This window comes from Arvicanthis niloticus, chromosome 2, assembly GCF_011762505.2.
Source record: "Arvicanthis niloticus isolate mArvNil1 chromosome 2, mArvNil1.pat.X, whole genome shotgun sequence".
NCBI classification, from domain to species: Eukaryota; Metazoa; Chordata; class Mammalia; order Rodentia; family Muridae; genus Arvicanthis; species Arvicanthis niloticus.
The window spans coordinates 64463427-64487311 of NC_047659.1; the positions used below are offsets into that span (position 1 = coordinate 64463427).

The 23885-nt window shown below is 42.0% G+C and overlaps 1 protein-coding gene across 2 annotated transcripts in view; it reads left to right on the forward strand.

Annotated features, from left to right (window-relative positions):
• Window positions 1-9038, forward strand: part of Mtch2 (mitochondrial carrier 2) — a 19819-nt gene extending 10781 nt beyond the window's left edge. For both annotated transcript variants that reach the window (XM_034496350.2, XM_034496349.1), the window contains exons 8-13: window positions 336-395; window positions 2156-2249; window positions 3595-3642; window positions 4492-4559; window positions 7263-7338; window positions 8830-9038. In XM_034496350.2, the coding sequence (XP_034352241.2) occupies window positions 336-395; window positions 2156-2249; window positions 3595-3642; window positions 4492-4559; window positions 7263-7338; window positions 8830-8916 (433 nt within the window). In that variant the 3' untranslated portion in view covers window positions 8917-9038. The remainder of the gene's footprint in view (window positions 1-335; window positions 396-2155; window positions 2250-3594; window positions 3643-4491; window positions 4560-7262; window positions 7339-8829) is intronic.
• Window positions 9039-23885: the final 14847 nt, after the last annotated feature.

Sequence of the window (23885 nt, forward strand, 5' to 3'; positions counted from 1 at the left end):
AGAGGCAGGTGGATTTCTGAGTTCAAGGCCAGCCTGGTCTACAGAGTGAGTTCCAGGACAGCCAGGACTACACAGAGAAATCCTGTCTCAAACAAACAAACAAACAAAAAATTGATTTTATGAGAAGTGATTATTAACCAGGTGTTGTGAGGTATACCTATGGTCTCCAGCCTCTTTGGAAACTGCAGGCAGGAGTTCAAGGTCAGCCTCTACTTAATTTAGGCCAGCTTGGGCTGTATGAAACCCTGTTTGTGGTGGGTGGGGAGGTAGTTATTGAAACTTCCTTCTCATATCTCAAATGATCTTAATGCCCTCTACCTTTTATCGTTGCCTAGCGGCCTGTGTGACTCCATAGTAACCATCTACCGGGAAGAAGGCATCGTAGGATTTTTTGCGTGAGTAAATGTTGCCTGTAAATGACTTTTGTGTTAGTAGAAAAGCTTTCTTGAAAATAAGGCAATGGATATTTATTTAATTTGTGGGGAAAATGTTCTCCTAGGGTTTACTTTATTATGTTAAGCTGTTTATAGACATCTACTGACTTAAATTTCTCATTGTAAAGATTCTATACCTGCATTTTTTTTTCTAGCTGTTTTATATGTTTGAAATAATTTTTTTTTTTTAAAAAGCAATGTCTTTCATAGCTCACAGTTTGACTGACCTCAAACTGGATGAGGATGACTTTTAAACTCCTGTTCCTTCTGCACCTCTGCCTCTGTGTGCATGTGTAGAAATCAGGGGACAGCTTGGGAGAATCCATGTATGGGTTCCAGAAGTTGAATTTGGGTTGACAGGCATGGTGACAAGTGCCTCAACCTGCTGAGCCATTGGAGCAAGCCTTGCTTTTTTTGTTTGTTTTATTTTGTTTTTGAGATAGTATTTCAAGCTCACAGAGATCTACCTGTCTCTGCCTCTTAAGTGCTGGGATTGAAGTTATTCAACACCATGTCTAATTTTTTTGCTTTCTTAGTAAATATTTGAGGTTTATACCTTTATAATAAGTTCTTTTACAATAAAGTTAGTAAAATGAAAAAATTAATTTTTAAAAAATGGAAAAGTTATGAATGTATTTTTATTAGTAGAATAAGTATTTGTAAGGCTTGACTTTGGAAGAGCTTAAACTACTGTACTTGACTAACAGAAATTTACTATGGGCAATGAGATGGTCCTTTTTTGATTGATTGATTGATTGATACTAGAAATCAAACACAGGTCTTTGCACATGCTCCACCACTGAGCTATACTATTAGCTTCAGTTTTTTTTTTTTTTTTTTCTTTTCTTTTTTTTTAATTGTTATTTTATGTGTATAAGTGTTTTGGTTGCGTGTATGTGCAGAGGCCACCATGGCTGGAGGCCAGAACATGGTGTCAGAACCCCTGGAACTTGAGTCACACATGGTTGTGAGCCACTGTGAGCTGGAGTTACAGGTGTGGGCCACTACACCGACTTTGTATTGTACTAGGGAGTCAAGTTTAGTCAAGCACTCTTTTTGTTATTTTGTCTTTTTTTTTTCCCCCCCAGAGCTGAGGACCAAACCCAGGGCCTTGAACTTGCTAGTGCAAGTGCTCTACCACTGGGCTAAATCCTCCCCCCCCTTTTTTTTTTTTTTTTTTTTAATTTTTATTTCATGTGTATTGGTGCTTTGCATGAATGTGTGAGGGTGTCAAGTCCCCTGGAACTGGAGTTACAGTTGTGAGCTGCCATGTGGGTGCTAGGAATTGAACCTGGAGCCTATAGAAGAACAGTCAGTGCTCTTAACCACTGAGCCATCTCTCCAGCCTGCTTCAAGCACTCTTATCAACTGAGCTACATCCCTAACCTCTGGAAACACTCTTTTGCTATCTCTGTGTTTGGATCATTCTCACTTGACTTTTTTTCCTCTTCTTTTGCTCTGCCAAATTTGAGTATCAAATAGTTTAGTAAAACCATGTTAAATCCCTTTTGCAAAGCACCTTGCAAATCTTTGGCCTTCCCTGTTATGGTTATTAATAGTGAAGTGAGATGTTGGCTGTAGGTCAGAGGGTTATAGCTGACCTGTATTTTAAAAGTGAGAATAAAAGTCATTACAGGTTAGCATTTAGATTATAAAAAGTGTTCATGCTGAGTAGACTGTTTGATTGATCAAAATTTTTTGCTTACTATGTTTTCATGTAGGGGTCTCATTCCTCGCCTCCTTGGTGACATCATTTCTTTGTGGCTATGTAACTCACTGGCTTATCTCATCAATACCTATGCACTGGACAGTGGGGTAGGTTATGACTTTGGTAAGATATGCTGGTGAGGGCTTTCTTTGTATTCACCAGCAGCCATTTTAGCTATAAGAAAGATGGTAGTTTGTTATATGCCAGACAGAACATTATACAGTAAAAACTATTACTTGAGGTTTTTTTATTTTTTTTATTTTTTAGATTTATTTATTTTATGTCCGAGTACACTGTAGTTGTCTTCAGACACACCAGAAGAGGGCATCAGATCCCATTACAGATGGTTGTGAGCCACCATGTTCTTGCTGAGAATTAAACTCAAGACCTCTAGAAGAACAGTCAGTACTCTTAACCACTGAGCAATCTCTCTAGCCCCTATTATTTGAGTTTTTAAAGACTGATGGCGTGGCCATGCTATTTCCTATAGAAGGATACTTCAAGTCTGACTGAGTGTGCTCATGGATCTAGCCCTAATATTATTGGGGCTTCACAAATTTCTTTTTCTAATACCTAACTTTAGAGCACACAAAACAGAGAATAGCTGTTCGGTATATTTGGAGGTTTTCCACATCTTCTGGAGTATTGAAGGGGCTCCTAGAAATCTCTGCCTGAAATGTTTTGAGGGTCTGGGTTATCTCTTGTGTATGGTGTAAACAAGACTTCCCACAGGCTTTTTTTTATGGTGTGGAACCTGTTAACCCAATACAATTTTTTGTTTTTCAGATTTTGATGCAAGTACATTTCTTCCTAATCCATCATAGTGTGATAAGAATTTGTCAGTATTGATTGATGAGAATAATCCATTTGGAAATATTTTGATAGGGTTTCAGTATGTCAGTCATCTTGATTGGCAGTTTTTTGTTGAGGTGGGGTCTGAACTATGCAGCCTGGCTGACCTGAACTTGCATATGTCTCTCAAGTGCTGGGTATAAAGCATGCACCACCATGCTCAACCTTGACTGCCACTTTTTTATATTCATCATAGGTTATTTTTTTTTTTTAATTTTTAAATTGGATATTTTATTTACATTTCCGATGTTATTCCCTTACCCCATTCCCCTTTCCCCCTCCCTCTCTCCCCCCCCCCCATTTTGTTTTTATTCTTTTTGGTTTTGGTTTTGGTTTTGGGTGTTTTGGTTTTTTTTTTTTTTTTTTTTTTTTTTTTTTTTTTTGAGACAGTGTTTCTCTGGGTAGCCCTGGCTGTCCTGGAACTCACTCTGTAGACCAGGCTAGCCTCAAATTCAGAATTGTTTTTATTCTTAAACTTCATTTTCATGCTATCAGGCTGTTAATTTAGAGATACAATCTATTGTATTGGTGTGCTTGTGAGTTTTAACTTATCTGATTTGTGTATGATTCATTCTGATAGAGGCTCTTTTTCTGTTTTAGGTTTCTACCATGAATGAAATGAAAAGTTATTCCCAAGCTGTCACAGGAGTGAGTTTCTTAATTTTCTAAGAACAGTTGTTTTTTTGTTTTTTGCTTTTCTTACAAATCTGACCTGTTGGATCACTGTTTTGAAGCTGCTAGATGTCTCCCTGGAAATCTCCACCAAATGCATTACTTTCTGTCAGCAGTAATAATACAGTTGTTAACTCACAGCAGCATTACCCCAAGCGGTTTTTGTGCTGCTCAGCTTTCACGGGTGTGTAGGGACAGCAGCATGTTGACTCTTTCACATCGCACTTAGAGAACTGCACCCTTTGTACTCACACATTTATTTTGTGTTGTGGGACCAAGGCATGCATGTGGAGGTGAGAGGACTTTGGGGAGTCAGCTCTCCATCCACTATGTGAGTTCTGAGGATTGAACTCAGGCCACCAGCGTAGCAAGAAATACTCATTGTAACTCTAAGCCATCCCATCTGCCTTGGAAAACTGTCAGCCTCCTGTGTAACACTCATCACATCGGCTAACAGTGGGCTTCTAAGGCACTTCCCTTTATCTTTGAGAGGATGCGAATATTTTCTTCCGGGTACCTTGAAACACTTTATTTGTATTAGTTTAAGACCTTTTCTCTTCAATAAGTAATTCACTTTTATAATTGAATGAGACCCCAATCCTAGGATAAGAAGAATCTTCTGTAATTTTGATAAATGTTAGATATAGAAGTATATTGGGGCAAAAAGGCACCTCTAACTCAAACTAAAAGCATTCTGAGGTTGCTGAGGATGCAAGGACTGCTGTCAGAATATTGGAGCATTCTAGCATTGGGCCTCTGAGGGAAGGAGAGTAATGAAGTTAACTGAGAATGATTTGGTAACTCAGCTGTCTTGCTGTTTTGCAGTTCTTTGCCAGTATGTTGACATATCCCTTTGTGCTTGTATCTAATCTTATGGCTGTCAACAACTGTGGGTAAGTACTTTGGTTTTTTTTGGTGGGGTGAGTTGGCTAGTGCTTATACATGTTTGCATAATGTATTGGGTGTCTTTCACAGTGGTTGTTGTCCCTTTTATTTTCAAAGGCAGAGTGTGTCACCAATTCTAGTTACACAGCTTGCCATGGGGATCCTTCTGTCTACTAAGTGCAGAATATGAGGGTGGGGCTACAATATTCAATCTTAACTGTTGAGCAGGTACCGGCAATCCAAACTCTGATTGTAGGTCTTTCATGGCAAGTGCTTTACCCACTGAGCCCATTTTATTATTTATTTATTTATTTATTTATTTATTTAATTATTTAATTTTTGCATTCTCAGAGAACTGAAACTAAGTCTTCATGTGTGATAGACATATATACTCCACCAGTTATTTGCAGCCCCAGTTCCCCTTCTTTGCACTAACTTCTTGGTAAATTGTTCCCCATAAAACTGGAGTTATAGATGGTTGTAAGCCGTCATGTGGGTGCTGGGAATCAAAGCTGGGTCTTATGCAAGAGTAGCAAGTGCTTTTAATTGATAAGCCATCTCTTCAGCCTCTAAGATTTTATTACTGTCTTAGGGTTTCTGTGGCTCTATAGAGATAGTATGACCACAACAATTCTTATAAAGAAAAACATATAATTGGGGCTGGCTTACAACTTCAGAGGTTTAGTCCAATATCATGGAAGGAAGCTTGACCACATGCAGGCAGACATGGTGCTGGAGAAGGAGCTGAGAGTTCAACATTTGGATATTAAGGCAGCAGGAAAGACTGAGCCATTAGGCCTAGCTTGATCTTATGGAGACCTCAAAGTCTGCTCCTAGGAACTCACTTCTCCAACAAGGCCACACCTCCTAATAGTACCACTCTCTATGAGCCTGTGGGGGCCATCTTTCAAACCACTACAGTTATTAATTATGTGTATCCATGCCTGTCTATGGGGGTTTGTGCAGATGAGTGCAGGTACCCAAGAAAACCAGAAGGGTGTCAGATTCCCTACAGCTGGAGGTACAGGTGATTGTGAGCTGTCAGAAATAGGTGCTGGGAAATGAACTCAGGTCCTCTGGAAGAGCACACCACTAAGCCATCTCTTCAGTCATCAGATTCTGTTTTTAAGCAGCTACTTCATAACTTTTTGGAGGATAAAAACTATACATAAAGTTTATAGTGTATGGATGCACACACATGTGCACACATAATGTATGTGTGGATACACATTGTATTATGTGTGTTTGGGGGGAGGGGTGTATGTGTGGAGGCCAGAGGTCAATTCTTCAGGTGCCATTCACCTTGTTTTTTAAGACAACTTATTTCATTGGTTGGCCTAGAACTCTCAGATTCATCTAGGTTAGCTGGCCAGTGAACCCCAGGGATTTGCCTGTCTCCACCTGTCCAGCACTGGGATATGTAGGAGAACACCATTGATTTCCAATTTCCATATGTCAAGTGGCTTTACCACATCAGCAAAAATAGTTGCTTTTTGAATTAACTCAGAACTCTGTTCTATAGTCATCCATGGTAGTGTGTGCCTTAATCCTAGTACTTGGGAGGTGGAGGCAGGAAGACCATATGATGATCAAAGCAAAACTTGGGTATAAGCAAGTTTAAAGCCAAAATGTGCTACATAAGATTCTGTGTCAGAAACACAAAAATGGGGCTAGAGAGGTGGCTCAGTGAAGTAGAGCATATACTGCTTTTCCAGAGGACCTGAGTTCAGTTCTCAACACCCATGTCATGTGGCTCACAACTGCCTGTAACTCTAGCTCCAAGGGATCTAACTCCCTTCCTGGTTTGTATGGCACCCACACACAAATATACACAAACATACTTACATATATAAAAATAAAATCTTAAAAAAGAAAGCCTTTAAAACTGTTCTAATATCTGACTTCATATGTCTTTTAGACATGTTTTACAAGAAATAGCTATGTGGAATTTTTAGTCAAGTTTGACATTGTTGTTTTCTGATTTTTAGACTAGTCTCCATGTTTTAGCCTACCTCATACTTAAAATAAGTTAAATAGCTGGTCCTGGTAACGAGCATCTTTAATCCTAATACTCAGGAGGCAGAGACAAGTGGATCTGAGTTTGAGGCCAGCTAAGGTCAGTCAGACCCTGTAATTTAAGATCCTTAGGCCTCTGGGATCTTTTGGCCTCCAGGAATGTACGGGTGCACAGACATTCATGCAGGCAAAACAACCATACACGTAATTTTTTTAAAAAAATGAGTTAAAGAAGAATTGGTTTGGATTGTATTCAGGTAAGAGAGTATAGTCTCTAGTGTTTATATCTGTTATATATAGAATCTTTATGAAGAAAATTTATTTATAAATTCCGTTTCCCAGATGGTTAGTCATGTAGTTGTTCATTTATCCACTAATGAAAAATCTAAACATATCAAAAAATAAAATCAAGTCATGATTCTGGCAAAGAATCCAGTAGGAATGAGAGGTTGTTGATAGAAATGGGAAGGAAATAAGGTGTGAGGTAGAGAGAGTAATAGAATACATATACAAATGTATGAAATTGTCAGATAATAAAATTAATGAAGTTTTTGTTTGTTGACTTAAAACCCAACTACAGGATAGTTGATCTTTCTTCTGGTGTAATTTGTCTCATTAAAACTATCTCTCAGGGAACCTATGCTGGAATTTTGCCAAAACTCTGTTGATGATGTAAATAATGTTTTCAATTTCAGGCTTGCTGGTGGATCTCCTCCTTACTCCCCAATATATACTTCTTGGATAGATTGCTGGTGCATGCTACAAAAAGCGGTATTTTTATCTCTCATTTTGTTTTTGTTCTCTTAATTTACCAGCTGGAGTAGAGAAGTACAAATCCCTGCATGTTAACCACAAGCCATTTGAATGACAGGATGAAAGTTACAAATGGAATCCAGATAATTTTTCTAGTTATTTAAGCAATAGCCTGATTTCAAGCCCTTTTCCAAACTCACCCTTATTTTAGTGCTGAGGATTGAGCCCAGGACCTCACACAGGCTGAGCATATGCTCTGCACTGAACTCAGCTCAGCAGACTTGTCTTTCTGTGACTCCTGAGAACTTCAAGTTAATGTGAAGAATGAAAATAAGACATTATTTACTTGACAAAAGTTTGTCAAAGTTATAACCTACAGAACTGGCTACTTGTTTTCTGTTAGTGGATGAGTTTGTCAAAACTATAGTTTATAGTTACTGCTGGGAGTTACATTATTGACCAAATATTTTTGATCAGTCTAGACAAAGTTTTAGTAGGCACTAAGATAATGCATAGGCTATCCACTAACTTTAGCATGGGAACAGGTAAAATGGCCATCAGTTTACAGATGGGTTTGAGTGGCAAGCACTTTTAAAGGATTGCAGAGAAAGGATATAAAGAAGCTCTTTGTTGCATTACTTCACAGAGCCCAGGATACATATGAGAAAGACTTTGTTCACAGAACTCAGGCTCTCCCAGACTAGACTCTGAATGAGAAGGTCCAGTTGTTACTATGGTTACTTTTGCTCACTGTTCGTTCATGCTAGCTGAATCCAAGCTAGAATCTTTGAATGAGTTCAGTACCATTGATGTGGGTTTCCTTCTGAATTTTACACCCCTTTTTTGTTTTCATTTAGTTTGGTGTTTTTATTATTTTGTTTTGTTTTTGTTTCCTGGAGTGCAAGGGATCAAACCCAGAGCCTTCCAAATAAAAGGCAAGAGCTCTGCCACAGCGCTGCCTTTCCATAGCCCTTTCAGTTTCCTTTTGTGGTATTGGTCATTGAACCCAGGGTCTTGCGCATGTGTGGGAAACACTTCACCACTGAGCTACACCCTCAGCTCTTGTCCAGACCAGATTTTAACTTCTTATAGGACAGTCTCCTACTGCAGTTCCCATTTCTAAGTAATGCCCTGTTGTAAGAGGAAAGAACATAGAAAATGGATTAAGGTGTAGACAAACCTTATCTGGGAAACCATTGATCCTGTATGTGCTTAGAAAATCTGTGCTATATCAGATACAGTGCTAAGCATTTCTCATGACATTCTCAAACTAGCCTTTGAAGATCTGTGTTATTCATATGTTATCCAAACAACAGTGTTTCATATATGAAGAAGCTGGTGTAAGAGGTACTTAATGAACATTCTATGACCCAGCCTTACTGGTGGGTCCAGTCTTATCGTACTCATTTCAGTCACGTCTCCTAGAAACGTGTCCAGTTCTAAGTGCTGTTTATATTAGCCGTGTTCATCTTCATGCTAGACTTTATTTCTGTTTCTTCTCTTTTCCAGGGAAATATGAGCCGAGGAAACAGCTTGTTTTTCCGGAAGGTTCCATGTGGGAAGACTTACTGTTATGACCTGAGAATGTTAATTTGAAGATGTGGGGCAGGGACAGTGACATTTCTATAGTCCCAATGCACAGAATTATGGGAGAGAATGTTGATTTCTATACAGTGTGGCACGCTTTTTTAATAATCATTTAATCTTGGGAAAATGGAGGTGAATGGTGTCTGCCTTTTTTGTTCTTTGTCCTAGCACAATATCATTTACCACTGGTGTTCCCCATTAGTTATTTGAAATGGGACCTTTATTTCTCTAAATTCTTGTTTTAAACAGAAAACAGACATATTTTCCTAAAGGAACAAGCAGGTTGTCACGTAGATTTAAGTCTCAGGTTAGGACTTTGTCAAATGAAGAATAGAATCCCAATAAGGAACTAATTCTGTAAGTTGATAAAATTAAGAAAGCATACCATGTGGGAGTTTATGAAGTACCCGAGTAGATAGACACTAGAAAGTCAGCAGCAACTGGTCTACCTCCCACCATGCTTCCAAGCAGTTGACCCATCTTACCTCTCAATGCTGCTGAGTTACTGTAGAAGATTTCTGCCTTCTGTTACTATAGAAGAGAAAGTCGTCACCACCAGCAAGGAAAAAGGTCAGTTACAGAGGCTTAAGGAAGATTTGGGAAGGAAGTATGATGACCTTTCACTCTACGAAGGTCTTTTAGCTTCTTGTAGCACGAAGCAAACACTGTAGCACAACCGTAGCCCCTCTGTGCTCAGTGCCCACCAGCCTCTAAGGTCTGTCTTCACGGCGGTTCCCATTGCCTATAAGCTTCTGCTCCTAAGCATTTGCTTCCTTTTTGTTACTGCACAAGGTGAGTAGTTTTGCTTTCATTTCTGATGACATCCTTGAAAAGTATATCTGTAACTCCTTATCTGGTGACATGGACTGGAGTCCACATGGTTTCTAGGATATTGTCCAGCTCGAATGTCAGACCCTCAGTTAGGCATGTTAAAAACACTTATGGAGGAAAAAATCACTTTAGAATGAAAATGTTCAACTCAAACATTGAGCTGCTATTCACTCAAGCCTTTTAATGGCAGGTTAAATGCCCATAGATGAGGAAGCCCTAAGGTGGCGATTCACTGTTGCTTTGCCAAATGAGTAAGCACTGACTTTGCCACTTTTAGACTTCTATCAATGCAGCAGGGCCTTGATGTTAGGTAGTGTGAGCCTGCAGGCTCTTCTCCCGCTCAGGGTTAGGGATGCAACCAGAAGCTCATGAGTAGCTTAGTTTGAAATGTCTTTGATGTCAAAAGTACTTTGTCTCAAAAGTAATGTAAATTTTATATTCTATTCAATATTATCTGCATTTGTTTTCATATAAAATGTGTTTTTGCATTACCTACTCTTTTCTCCCCCAAAAAGTCAAGTAAAGGTGATGTAGGAAAATGCACCATGTTTACCCTGCTGCTTCTGTACACATATACACTCCTGGGTTCTGAGAACATAGCTGGCTGTCAGAACCAGTCCACCACCAGAGGGCAGCAGGACTTTGGTTTTGTCTGTGCATTTTGGCCTGCTGGATTTACCATGCTCTAGGATTTTAGTGAAAAAGTCTCATTTGTAGAGCTAAGGTGATAGTGACTTAGTGATAGGAGCACTTACCTAACAGAAGCTAGTAACTAGGTTCTATCTGCGGATCAGAAAAATGGGAACAGTGATACAAACCCCAAACCAGGGGGATGCAGGCAGGGAGGTCAGGAGTTCACAGATCATCCATTACATAGCAAGTTTGAAGCTAACGTAGACTACATAAAGATGCTGTATCAAAGAGCAAATACTAGCTAAATATGGTGCGCATGCCTTTAATCCCAGCACTTGGAAGGCAGAGGCAGGCAGATATACATAGTGAGCTGTGCCAACCAAGGTTCCATATTGAGAACCTGTCTCAAAAATCAGTCATGTTTCTATCTATAATCCTGACAATTTAGGAGGTTGAAGCATAGAGGATCACAAGCTTGAGGTTAGCCTGGGTTATATAGACTCTGTCTCAAACAGTCGTGATGCCTCATGCCTGAGATGCCAACACCAAGAAGGCTAAGATGAGAATTGCTGTTGAGTTTTTGGTCTCTAGCTCTGTCTTAGCCTAGGAGGGCTGTTTTACAGGTCCAGAATGTTCTGTTGTGAGAAACTCTCAAATGACCTAGCTTGGTTTAGCTGAGACGGTCTTCCTGTGTAGCCACGCTGCCCTTAGCCTCCCATTTTCTGGGATTATAAATCTTTGACTCAGTGCTCAGCTCCCTATTGGGCTTTCTAGAAACACTAGCTGAGTTGGCTGGGGCAACAGCAGTTAAGACTCACAGTTGTACGGGCTCCAAGTTCACTTTGCCAGCACTCAGACTGGATGGCTCAAAACTATCTTTTTTTTTTTTTTTTTTTTGTTTTTGTTTTTGTTTGTTTTTCGAGACAGGGTTTCTCTGTGTAGTCCTGGCTGTCCTGGAACTCACTCTGTAGACCAGGCTGGCCTCGAACTCAGAAATCTGCCTGCCTCTGCCTCCCAAGTGCTGGGATTAAAGGCGTGCGCCACCACCGCCCGGCCTCAAAACTATCTCTTAACTCCAGTTCTAGAGCCTCTGGCCTCAAACTTAAGACATCATCTCCCTCTGCCTCTAGAATGATGAAATTAAAGGTGTTCACCACCACACTTGGCCCATTTCTTTCTTTTTTTAAAGGCTGTATTTTTCTAGAGGAGATGAGAATGTTACCTTTCATCAGTTGTGCCTACATGAGAGTTTTGAGAAGAGAAATCTTAAGGGCCCAGTGTGTGTGTGTGTGTGTGTGTGTGTGTGTGTGTGTGTGTGTGTGTGTGTGTGTGTGTGTGTTAGTGTTAAAAGTCTGCTCATATTAATCGAGACTGCCACTGTCTCACAGTCATGTCTCATAAGTGACAGGGCCTAAAGTCACTTGTCTATAACCATTTGAGTACAATTTGTATTAAAACATCTATTCTAGAACAAACTTGCCACACCCTGAAGAACATCTTCAAATAGATTGAGGACAGACTTAAAGGACAGCAAGACAAAGGACAAAGCAGTTGTGTGTGAGCAGGGTTGTGAGGATACAAACTGACAACTAAGCCTCCAGCTCTCTGATTGAAACTGTGTGGCATCAACCTCTACCTCAGAAAGGCATCCCAAAGAATTCCTTAGAAATGCCAGGCTTCCATGGAAAATGTCAGGTACTGTATCTGCTTCCAGAGTACCAGGAAGTGCCAGAGGTTAGGTAAGGACAAGACCTAGAATTGCACATTCTCTCTACCCAGTCTGGGACCCTGCCTTCCTGGTGGCAGGACTGAATGTCTTGGCTAAAAACAAAGGAGAGTGTTCTGTTCACTTTCCCCTGGAATTCAATATCAGCCTATCCTTCCCCTGAGGAATCAACACTTGGGGTTTAGAAGTCAGTAAATAGGAGATTTCAGGGCTCTGGGCAGTGGAGGACAGAAGGCCTGTGATAAATAATCTTATCTTCCAGGGTGTTTGCTGTCCACTGAGAGATACACAAATGGTAAGATCATGAAAGATCTAATAGGGGAATTAAGATGGCTCATCAGGTAAAGACATCTGATGCCAAGCATGAGTTCAATGTCTGGCACCACATGTGCTACACACACACACACTAAAGGAGTGTTGGATTAGTTGAAACTATATGTAAAATGGCAAGACATGGTGCACTCACTGAGCTCTGAAACACTGCTTATTGCTGGCTGATTGTGATGAGCACCATGGAGTCACCAAGGGATAGTTCATATCTAGCTGGACAGTCGTTAAAGATTTAATGAAGGTGTGACATTGGTTTCTTCAATATTTAAGTTGTGTGCTCACAGAGCTGCCAGAAGGCAACCTGGAGGAGTCAGTTCTGTCCTTTAAGTAGATGCCAGAAATCAACTCTAGTCACCAGGCATGGCAGCAAGTGCCTGTACCCACTGAGTTGTTTTTAAGACTAGTGAGGGCACTGGGAGGCAGGATGGTGAAATGGGAGCAGGTCCTAGCTCTGTCACCAGCTGTGGGATTTTAGATAAGTTACTTGTATTTCTTGTTGCGTTGGTTTGGTTTTGAGTTTATGAGGCTGTTAATTGAATCCAGGGCTTGTGCATACAAGGCAAACACTCTACAACTGAACTATAAGTTAAAGCTTTAATCCACTTGAATTCAACCTTCTCATCTCTAAGATGAGAAATAATGCTTATTGGAGTATTAAATCAAGTATATCTGTCCAGTTAGTTTTTGGTGTGTTGAAGTTATTGCTGCTAGGATAGGAGATATTTTACAGATAACAAAGCAAAGTCAATAAAATTCCTAAAGGAACCGTGGAACAGCAGGACTGCTTCTCTGGCTGTCCTACCCTTTCTTCAAGGCCACTGAATGAGCACCAAGAACAGTCCAGCACATTCTGCTACTCAGCAGACACTTGGGTAAGTGTCCCGCTGTCTCTGCACATATCTGTCCGAGTGTCTCACAGAGTCCCACACTGAGTTACATAGTAGCCTCTATTCCCTAGCCTGTAGCAGTACTTCTACTTTCCAAGTTTCTTAAACATGTTTTAACACCCTGTTTGGTAAGGCAGAAACCCTGGAGTCCTCTCTACCCTATCCTTCTTCAGAAAAGTCACCACTAGGTTCTCAGGAGTGCTGCCTCAGAGGTGTATCTCCACCCAGCTGTCTCAGCAGCCTTCTATCTTTTCTGCCCACCGAGGGAGGGCAGAAGGTAGTAGATAAGCCTCCAGCTAGCTCTGTGGTGTGACCAGGGCATAGACATCTCCTGCAATTTTACCTACCCTAAGCGCCATGGACAATATCTTTTTCTGACCTATAGCTCTCAAGACTTCTCCCTATTTCCTTTTCATCCCTACAGCCTGAGCCCAAGCCCCACAGGCCCAGGCCTGCAGCCCCTGCTCTGCGTCTGTCCCCCTAGCAGCTGCTCTCTGTGTTAGCTTCCACTGCAGCCTTTGTGCAGGAGGAGCCAGGCTGAGAGACGGGGCTATTTATAAATGGAAAGTGGGTGTAGAGTTCTGCACTCACAGATGTTTGAAACAGCCTAATTCCTCCTCGACTCTGAAATTCCTGTCCACCCCCTCATCGCCTCTTTCCCCAAAGCATCTACATTCCTGTCCTCCCCTTGGTCAGAGCCACAAAGGAAAAAAAATAAAATAAAAACTCAGCTACAGAATAAAACTAAGGGGTGGAACAGTTCACCAAGAATGTGGGACACATGAGAACCCCTGAGCTAAGTGGAGTACAGGTACACATAGATGTTAGCAGTGGTCCCACAATCCAAATAATATCCCCAGTTTCCAAATGAGAAAAAAATGATGTCAGTTTGCTAGTAAGCACCAGAGAGGTAGAATTCACACCTGAGTGTAACACAGCACACTGATGATAGTGTGGGAGGAACCAGACACAGACATGGAAGCCAAATCCCTTTGGAAGGATATTTTGGACTGCCTAGCCACATTCCAATGGCTATACAGCAGTGGACTGGCCACTACACTCTCCCCCAGCTAAGCCAGTGGCTCTCAACCTTCCTAATGCTGTGACCCTTTAATACAGTTCCTCATGTATGGTGACCCCCAATCATAAAGTTATTTTTATTGCTGCTTTATAACTGTAATTGTGCTACTGTTATGAATAGTAATGTAAATATCTGATTTGCAGGATATTTGATATGTGAGTCCCATCACCCAGAGGCAGATTAGGGGAACCAATGGCAGTTTCTGCAAACCCACCCCCCCCTCTGGCTACCTGAAGCTTTTCTCCAAAACTTCCTTCTGATCATGAAAAGGAACACGTGGTGCTTTCAGTCAGTAAGCAGGAAGCACAGCCAGGCCTGGTACCTATAATCTCAGCACTTGGCAGGCAGAGGCAGAACGATTGCCACAAGGTTGAGTCCAGCCTAGGCTATGGTGTGAGACCTTGTCTCAAAAACCAGAAAGAGAGGAAGAGCTAATTTAAGAGGAAAGGGCATGTTGGAGAGAGACTTAATTGATGCTTAAATGAGTTAAGGAAGTCAGAAAAAAGTTATCTCTAATTTAGAAACTAGATGGCAGTGTGGTACAAATAGTATAGAAAGGTCTAAAGAAGAAACGAGGACATGCCATTTGCAGAAAGTTGCTCAGTGGGAGAAAGGAGGACAGAACCAAAGACGCCAGTCTCGCATCATAGAGGGTGCAACTAACACCATTTAAAAGGCATAACAGCTGGAAAGAAAGGTGAGTCCTCAGAAATCAGGGCTCTCAAAAGGGACAAACATATCACTGACTTATTTTCAGTGTCAGAGGAATGAGTCAAGGACTGGGCTCCTTTTGGGAATAAACTGGCAGTTGTCAGGGAAGGCTGGATACTCAGCCTAGCTTTTCCACATTGTCCCTGGGGGAAGCATTGCTAACCCAGGCAGAAGAAAGGCAAACATGGTTTAGAGAAGGCAACAAAACCCTGCAAAGGAAGAAATGATGAGAGAAAGCTGAGGTACCTAGCCATTCCAAATGAGCTGCAAAACCGGGATGCTGAGGAACCCTTGAGATAAGTTATAGAAAAGGGTGTGGCAGAGAAAGCCCAACATTAGAGAAATATGTAAAGCTGATTCTGGAAACACCTGAAGGATATGTCTTTGATGTGTTCTCCCACCCCCAAATTTATTGTAGTGTTATACATAACACTAGGTTCTGAGTTTGAGAAACCTAAAGAAATGATTTGGTGTTTTCACAAAGAATAAAGATGATGAAAATGATAATAGCAATGGTAAGTGCTGTCCTTAAATAGTTGCCTGTTTCCAGCTAGATGCCCTGGCTCATGCCTGGGGGAGCAAGGAGCTCAGAGATGACCCAACCAATGGCCTTTGCCCATTTAATCCCTACTGCCCTTCACCTCAGTAGGTTAACCCACCAGGGCTTCTCTGTTTGGTGAGATTAGTAGTCATCAGTGGTGCTACCTTTATCATATTTGCACACAAATATGAGATACCACTCTGGGAGAGAAATCTCACATTTGAGTGTCAGAGTCAAGCTTTTAAAATAACCTGAAATAGTGAGCTTAATCCAGCAGAATTTTAAGAAAAGAGGTTGTTGTAATTTGAATAAGAATGACACACACCCCCCAGGCTCATATGTTTGAATGATTAGTCCCCAGGGAGTGGCACTATTTGAAAGGATTAGAAGGATTAAGGTATGTGGCTTTGTTGTAGGAAGTGTGTCACTGGGTGTGGGCTTTTCGCTTGTTTGTTTTTGTTTATTGTTTTGTTTGTTTGTTTTTTAAGACAGGGTTTCTCTTTGTAGTCTTGGCTGTCCTAGAACACACTCTATAAAATAGGCTGGTCTCACATTCCCCTGTCTCTGCCTCCTATGTGCTGAGGTTAAAAGTGTATGCCACCACCCAGCTAAGGTTTGTTGTGGTTGTTTTGTTTTGTTTTTGTTTTGAGGGGGACATCCCTGGGAGTGTGCTTTGACATTTCAAAAGCCTATATCAAACTCAGAGTCTCTGTCTCTCTGTCTCTTTTTCTGTGTCTCTATCTGTATCTCTCTCTCTCTCTCTCTCTCTCTCTCTCTCTCTCTCTCTCTCTCTCTCTCTCTCTCTCTCTCTGCCTTTGGACCATTGGATCAGGATGTAGGGATGTAGTTCTCAGCTATTGTTCCAGTGCTGTGCATGAGTGCCACCATGCCCTCATCATAGTGATGATGGACTACCCTTCTGAAAGTGTAAGCAAGTCCTCAATTAAATGTTTTCCTTCATAAGAGTTGCCATAGTCATGGTGTTTCTTCACAGCAACAGAACAGTGACTAAGACAGGTGGAAAGACCTGCATTTTTATTTTTAAATTACATTCATCTGTTTACTCCTTGTGTATCTTATTCCTGACACAGCCCAAGTGTGGAGAGCAAGAAAAACCTGCAGGAGTCAGTTCTCTCCTTCCATTAGAGGGGTCCTGGGGGGTCAAACTCAGATTGTCAGGTTTGGCAGCAAGTACCTTTACCTACTGCACCTTTTAAATTTTTTTTGATGTGTATTGGTATTTTGCTTGCATGTGTGTCCACTCACAACCTGAGTGTCTGGTATCCTTAGAGGCCAGAAGAGAGCATTAGGTCCCTTAGAACTGGAACTACAGCAGGTTGTGAGCAACAGTGTGTGTGTGTGTTGAAAATTAAACCAAGGGCCTCTGGAAGAGCAACCAGTGTTCTTAACCACTGAGTCCTCTTGGCAGCCCTTGTATTATATTTGTGTGTGTGTGTGTGTGTGTGTGTGTGTGTGTGTGTGTGTGTGTGTTGGGGACTGTACTTGCTTATTTTGGAGATAGAGTCTTATTTCCTATCTCAGACCTAGAGCTTGCTATGTACATCTGACTGGCCCTGAACTCATGATCTTTCTACCTCTGCCTGCCAAGTACTAGAACTATAGCATCAGGCATGTGCCACCACACCCAATCCTCTTTTAAACAACAGTAAAATGTACTCATCAATTTTTGAAATAATTTTTGTATTTTTATCATAAAGGCCTTTTCTCACTCTGAAAAAAATTTTAGGAAACAAGTTAAATTTCATTTGTTTTTTTATGTGTATGGTTGTTTTGCCTGCATGTGTGTCTGTGTAATGAGATGCCAAATCTTTTAAGTTCAGATTTCATTTTAGATAACCTGACCTAAGTTTAAACTCAGGTAGACTAACACGCTGGTACCTAATTACTTTCCAAGTTGCCTCCCAATAAAACCTCAGCCCAGCTCTAGCCTCTAGGCTAATCCCCAACAAGACCAGAGTTTCCAGGCTACACCCTCAACAAGACCAGTGTCTCCAGGTTATTACCCTAACAAATCCACACCCCCAGGTTACAAGCCCACTTCCTGCCTAATGACCACCAATGCAGAAGAGAGCAGAAAAGTTTATGATATGATCCTAGCACTTAGCCAATTATGTTAAAGGCCACAATAGCTTTCCAATTAGATGCTTGCACACATACTCCTTGCTTGCTGCTTACTATAAAGCCTTGCCCCAATAGAAATTTGGGGCTCCACCACCACCAAAACCATCCTGTGTGACAGTGGCGCATGGGGGTGGGGGTGGGGTAGCTCAAATAAAGACCCTGCTGTGAGTTGCATCAGATTGGCTCCTGTGTGTGTTTTTGAGGCTCACTAACATTTCCCTGGCACAACAGTACAACTTGTGTACAACCAACCAAGAGGCCCGATGAGGGAGTTTGATCCCCTGAAACTAGAGTTACAGAGGGTATGAGCTGCCATGTTATGTTGGAAGCCAAACTCAAATCCTCTGCAAAAGCAACCAGTGTTCCTAATCTCTGAGCCATCTCTCTGGTTCTACTCTGATTTTTTTTTTTTTTTTTTTTTTTTAATAACGATGCAAACTGAGCGGTATGGCAGGCACACACCTTTAATCCCAGCACTTGAGAGGCAGAGGCTGGTGAATCCCTTGAGTTTATGGCCAGCCTGGTCTACAGAGCAAGCTCCAGGACAGCCAGGACTATACAGAAAACCCCTGTCTTGAAAAAACAAAAGCAAAAATGCAAATAAGCAAAAGAAGAAAAAACCTTTTTTTTTTAATTTCATGTGTTGACAGGGTCATTGCACAGCCCATAATGGCCTTGAACTCAGGATCCTTCTCAGCCTCTTAAATGCTGCAATTACAAGTGTGAGCCATCATATCCAGTTCCGTGTATTTGTTTGTTTGTTTGTTTGTTTGTTTGTTTTTACTTCATGCATCAGTGTTTTGCCTGTGCAAACAGTGTACATGCAATACCTATGGAGGTCAGAAGAGGGCATCAGTGAATTCCCTGGAACTGGAGTCACAGACAACTGTGAGCTGCCATATGGATAATGGGAATTGAACCTAGGTCCACTGCAAGAGCAGAAAGGGCCACCCAGCTCTTAATTTTGAAGTGAAAGCAATAAATACCCATTCACTGTAGAGAGTTTGGGTAAATATAAAAGCTTGGAGAAAGTAGTTTCCTGAGAGATTTTAAAGTGTTGAGAGAAAGTGGTTATAAGTGAACTTGAATCTGGAATTGCTTTTCAGGCTTCCTGTTTGCAGCATGATCTCTTGTTTCTCACACATGCTGAACCAGGTATCATCCAACATGCAGTATTTACAAAGGTTAATGGTGTTGGCATTGTCCCCTTGGATCTTCAGAACTGAGCCAAGGGCCCTTCCTTTATAGTCCTTATTTTACATGTATGTATTATTTATTGTGAGGGGGTCACACACATGCCACAGTATGCATGTGGAGGCAAAGGTCACCTTATGGATTCTGTTCTCTCCTTCCACTATGGATTCTGAGGATCAAATTAAGCCAACAAGAGCTTTTCCCTATGAGCCATCTCATCAGCTCTATGTTGATTTTTTAAAATTATGTGTCAGTAGATTCTGTTCTCTACAGATTTCACTTTGTATTGAATATGAGGCATTATAAATATATTTGCCGTGAAGTCTAGATGGCACCTAAGCACATTATGATCAGGTTTACCCCATTTTTCCAGGCCTTTTGCCAACATCCCTGGAATTTGGGGGTGTTTTTTATTTTTTTTATTTGTTTTTGGAGTTTGAAAATAGGACTAAGGAAATGTCTTGGTTGATAAGAGCACTTGACTTCAAGTTTCAGACAGTGTTATAGAGTTTAAGAGAAAAACAACACAGCAGGCAAGCCAGAAATGCCAGAACTGTTGGCAGGAAAGAGATGGTGGAGAGAAGATAGAAAGCTGGGTCTTTCTGAGTTAAGGTCTGACATATAGGTTCAGCAGTGGAGGTAGCCAAGCAGCTGAATGATGATGGAAGTGGCCAGAGGGCTTCAGAACCAGAGAAAGTCCTGATTGTATCAAACCATGCAAAGGTGTAGCTTTGGCCTCTTTATGGGTTCTTTTTAGTTCTACCCTTTCAATTCCCCTAACACTAGACAGGAAAGAAAAAAAGGATAGAGGGGAAAGGGGGTGACATATCATTAGACTACTTTCTGCTACTTTGAGGTGTCAAGTTCCTTGGGGCAAGTTTGATCTTCATCATCAGGATATCTAATTATTTCTTCTTCTTCTTCTTCTTCTTCTTCTTCTTCTTCTTCTTCTTCTTCTTCTTCTTCTTCTTCTTCTTCTTCTTCCTCCTCTTCCTCCTCCTCCTCCTCCTCCTCCTCCTCCTCTTCTTCTCCTTCTCCTTCTCCTCCTTCTCCTCCTCCTCCTCCTCCTCCTCCTCCTCCTCCTCCTTCTTCTTTCTTCTTCTTTCTTCTTCTTAACAAACCTCGATCAACAGCAAACAACCAACAACCCACCCCACCTCTCAGGGCCCTAGCATTTATATACCCTTTAAAGAGTCCCCAGAATTCCAAATGTCACACAGTTGCACAAGGCAATCACAGTCAGCTGCTGTGGACACTCTGCAGCCCCATACCCCACACCTTGAATTAAAATGAAAACATATTCTTATAATATTTCTGTGTTTTTTTAAAGAAACCAAAATGCCAAAATTGTCACTGCACAGAGGCCAGCATCCAAAAGAAAAAGATGAAAATTAGAACACAAAACAGGCAGGCTTAGCAGAGGGAAATGCTATAAATTACTGCACAGCCCTTAAATGTCACATGTTTCACACACATGCACATGCATGCAGGCACACACAGGCACGCAGGCACATACACACACATGTGCATGCACATGTGAGACAAACACATGAGCACACACAGACACATGGACTCATGTGCACACAGACAGACATACTAGCACACACAGATACAAGGTCTAATATAGCTCTGGCCTGGCTGGCTAGAAGACCTTGAACTTTGGTCCTCCTGTCTCTACTTCCAAGTGCCAGGATTAAAAGCCTAGCATATCTGGCATATGCAGTGCTGGAGATCAAACCCAGTGCTTTGTGTGGGCTAGAGAAGCGTCCTACCAACTGAGCTACACCTCCAGCCTGACACACCAGTAGCATTATTTGTTGTTGTTGTTTTCCTCTTTCTACAGTGGTAGAGATCAGATCCACAGCCTCACACATACGAATCACACACTCTTTCATTGAGCTACGTCCCCAGCCCTATTCATTTTCAAACAGACCTTACACTACTGACAGCCAGCATACACTGAGAACATAGAACACCCATACACTGAGAACACATAACACACCGGACTCTGGAGTAAGTAGTTTAGAACCAAGTATGTCTGTGACTGCTTGTCCCAAGTGAGGCATATATGTATTTTGAGGGGAGGAGTTTAAGTCAGAGTTTTATGTAGTCCAGGTTGGCTTCAAACTTACTATACACCGAAAGCTGGCCTTCAACTCATGATCTTTCTGCTTCTATCACCCAAGTACTGATATTACAGGCTGGAGCCACTAAGCTCCATTTTAGAGGTGTGGAAACCGAGTACACAATGAGAGCACACAATTAGCTGTGGAGCTGGCTCAAATCAGAGCATTTGGATGCTAGCTACAGCTTGCCACCATGTTTCCTTTTTCAATTGAGGCTACAGATGGCACTCTGCTTTCTGCCCAGCCTGCTGTCCTCTGTAGGCAGTGAGCACTCTAACCACTGAGCAATCTTTCCAGCCCCCTCCACCATGATTTTTTATTTTTTCCCTGAGAGAGTTACCTGGTGGTCCCTGGCCCAACAACAATAGAAGTATTGTTATGTGACAGAGTCTGCCACAGCCTTCATGACTGTATTTAGATGTCACCTCTTTCACTAAGCATCCTTGAGTCCCTCCACTTAGGAAGCTCCTTTGCCCACTATTCACCTTGCACTTTATCCATGGCATTTATTTATAACTGCTCTTTTAAGAGTGGATTGAAGCTGGGCAGTGGTGGTGCACGCCTTTAATCCCAGCACCTGGGAGGCAGAGGCAGGCGGATTTCTGAGTTCGAGGCCAGCCTGGCCTACCGAGTGAGTTACAGGATAGCCAGGGCTACACAGAGAAACCCTGTCTCTGTGTAGTAGCCAAAGGGGGGAGGGTTTGAATGAGGTGTGATAGCACACACCTATACTCTCAGCACTTAGGAAGCTGATACAGGGGTATGGATAGCTAGGTTGAGTTCAAGGCCAGCCTGGAAACCCTGGGCTCCCCAGTTACCTGCCATTTTATGCCTCCTCATCCGGAGGTTACTAGGCTGGGATGACAATTGCATTTATATCTCAAGCTTTCCCTGGCAGGCACTTGCCTCAGTGAACACAAAAAAGCAATTCAACCCTGCATTGTCCCCTTACCAGTCAAAATCAAAATGCAATGTCCCTATCAACAAAGGATGCTCCAGGTTGGTCGGACCTCAGTTCATCCTGAAGGCTTCTTCACTCACACCATGGCTAAGTCAATCTGGATAGACAAAACAACTTGAACAGTTGAACAAGGACCTTATTTTTAAAAAAGAAAAAGAAAAGCACTTTGCCCAGCATGAGTGAGATCCTGGGTTTTATCCCAGTAAAACCCAGTAGTTTAAACCCAGTAGTGGCCCATGCCTTTAGTCCCAGAACTTGGGAAGCAGAGGCAAGTGAATCTCTGTAATATCAGGGCCAGCCTGGTCTACAGAGAGAATTCCAGGACAACCAGAGCTACAAATAAAACCACGAGAGAAAGAGAGAAAAGGGGGGTGTCATTTTAGTGTTGTGATGAGAACAGACTTCATCTCAGGTCCCCCGAGGTCCGCAGAGCTCACATTGAGACTGCTGCACTATAATAGCTGGAGCACTGAGAGTCCCAACACTGAACAGAAGCAAAGGCTAAAACCTCACCTGGACTACTGCCCATTCTCTAAACTACTAACTATAACTACCCATCTCTAAACTAACTACTAACCACCCATTCTCTAAACTAACTACTAACCACCCATTCTCTAAACTAACTACTAACCACCCATTCTCTAAACTACTAATTAGTAACTACCCATCTCTAAATTATTGCCTTGTTCTCTAAACTACTAACCACCCATTCTCTAAACTACTGCCCCATTCTCTAAACTAGGCATTAACCAGGCTGCATATCGACAGGGTCAGAAGTGTTCCTTGTGGAAGCTCTGTAGAGGAAGGGACGACATGCAGAATGGAAGAAACCCAAGGGATGGTCTGATGTGCTCACCAGGTTGGTCAGCTGATCAAGCACCTCATTGATTTGCTGGCTGTATACCAGCCCAATGTGGGACTTTCCCATTAGGCGCCGTACTTTCTTCCTGATGTCATTCTTGTTCACCTGTAAATCCAAGACAGGAGTCTTAATAAAGGATCTGCTCTCTTCCCATGTGCGTGTGCATGTGTGTATGTGCACGTTTTAGAGGACAATTTTCAGAGTAAATCCTTTCTTCTACCATGTGGGTCCCAGGGATAAACCTCAAATCCTCAAGCTTGGTGACAAGTGCCTTTACCTGCTGAGCCGTCTTGCTGGCCCACCATACTTGCTGGACATCAAACTACATGCACTCTGCTACAAAACTTATCCCTGAACTCATGGGTGCAGTAATGAAACCAATATAGCCATTCCATGGATGAAAAGAGGGGAAGTTTATTCCGATCTGCCAAGGCTGTCTCCTGGAAAAGCAGAGGAGTGACAGGGGTGGGGGTGGATGACAATGAGGGCACAGGAGTTACTTTGGACCTGACAATCCCCTCTGTACTGTTTCCCGCTGTATGACTTCCACCTAAAATTAATTTTTAAACAGGGATGCCATATTTTCATTTTGCATTGGACCTTATACAATTATGTAGCTGGTCCTAACTAGGTCTGTAGGCCACAACATCTACACAGGGGCTGTTAGGACATATAATGCTGTGGTGACGGGAGTAAGGGGGACCTGGCAGGCCCGTGCCAAGTGTCCCCTGAGGAGTCATGCCATGCAACAGACCTGAGAAGTCACATCCTGCCACAGACCTGATATAAGGGAGGGAAGCAGAGACCTGGAAAGGGGAAGAGGCAGAGAAGTGGGGGACAGAGAAGACAAAGAGCAAGAGAGGCTGGTCAGGAACAGGTGGGGGGGAGGGAGACATGGGGGGAGAGAAAAGAAAAGGGGGTACTGGAGTAGCAAGCCGTCCTCTTATAGCTGT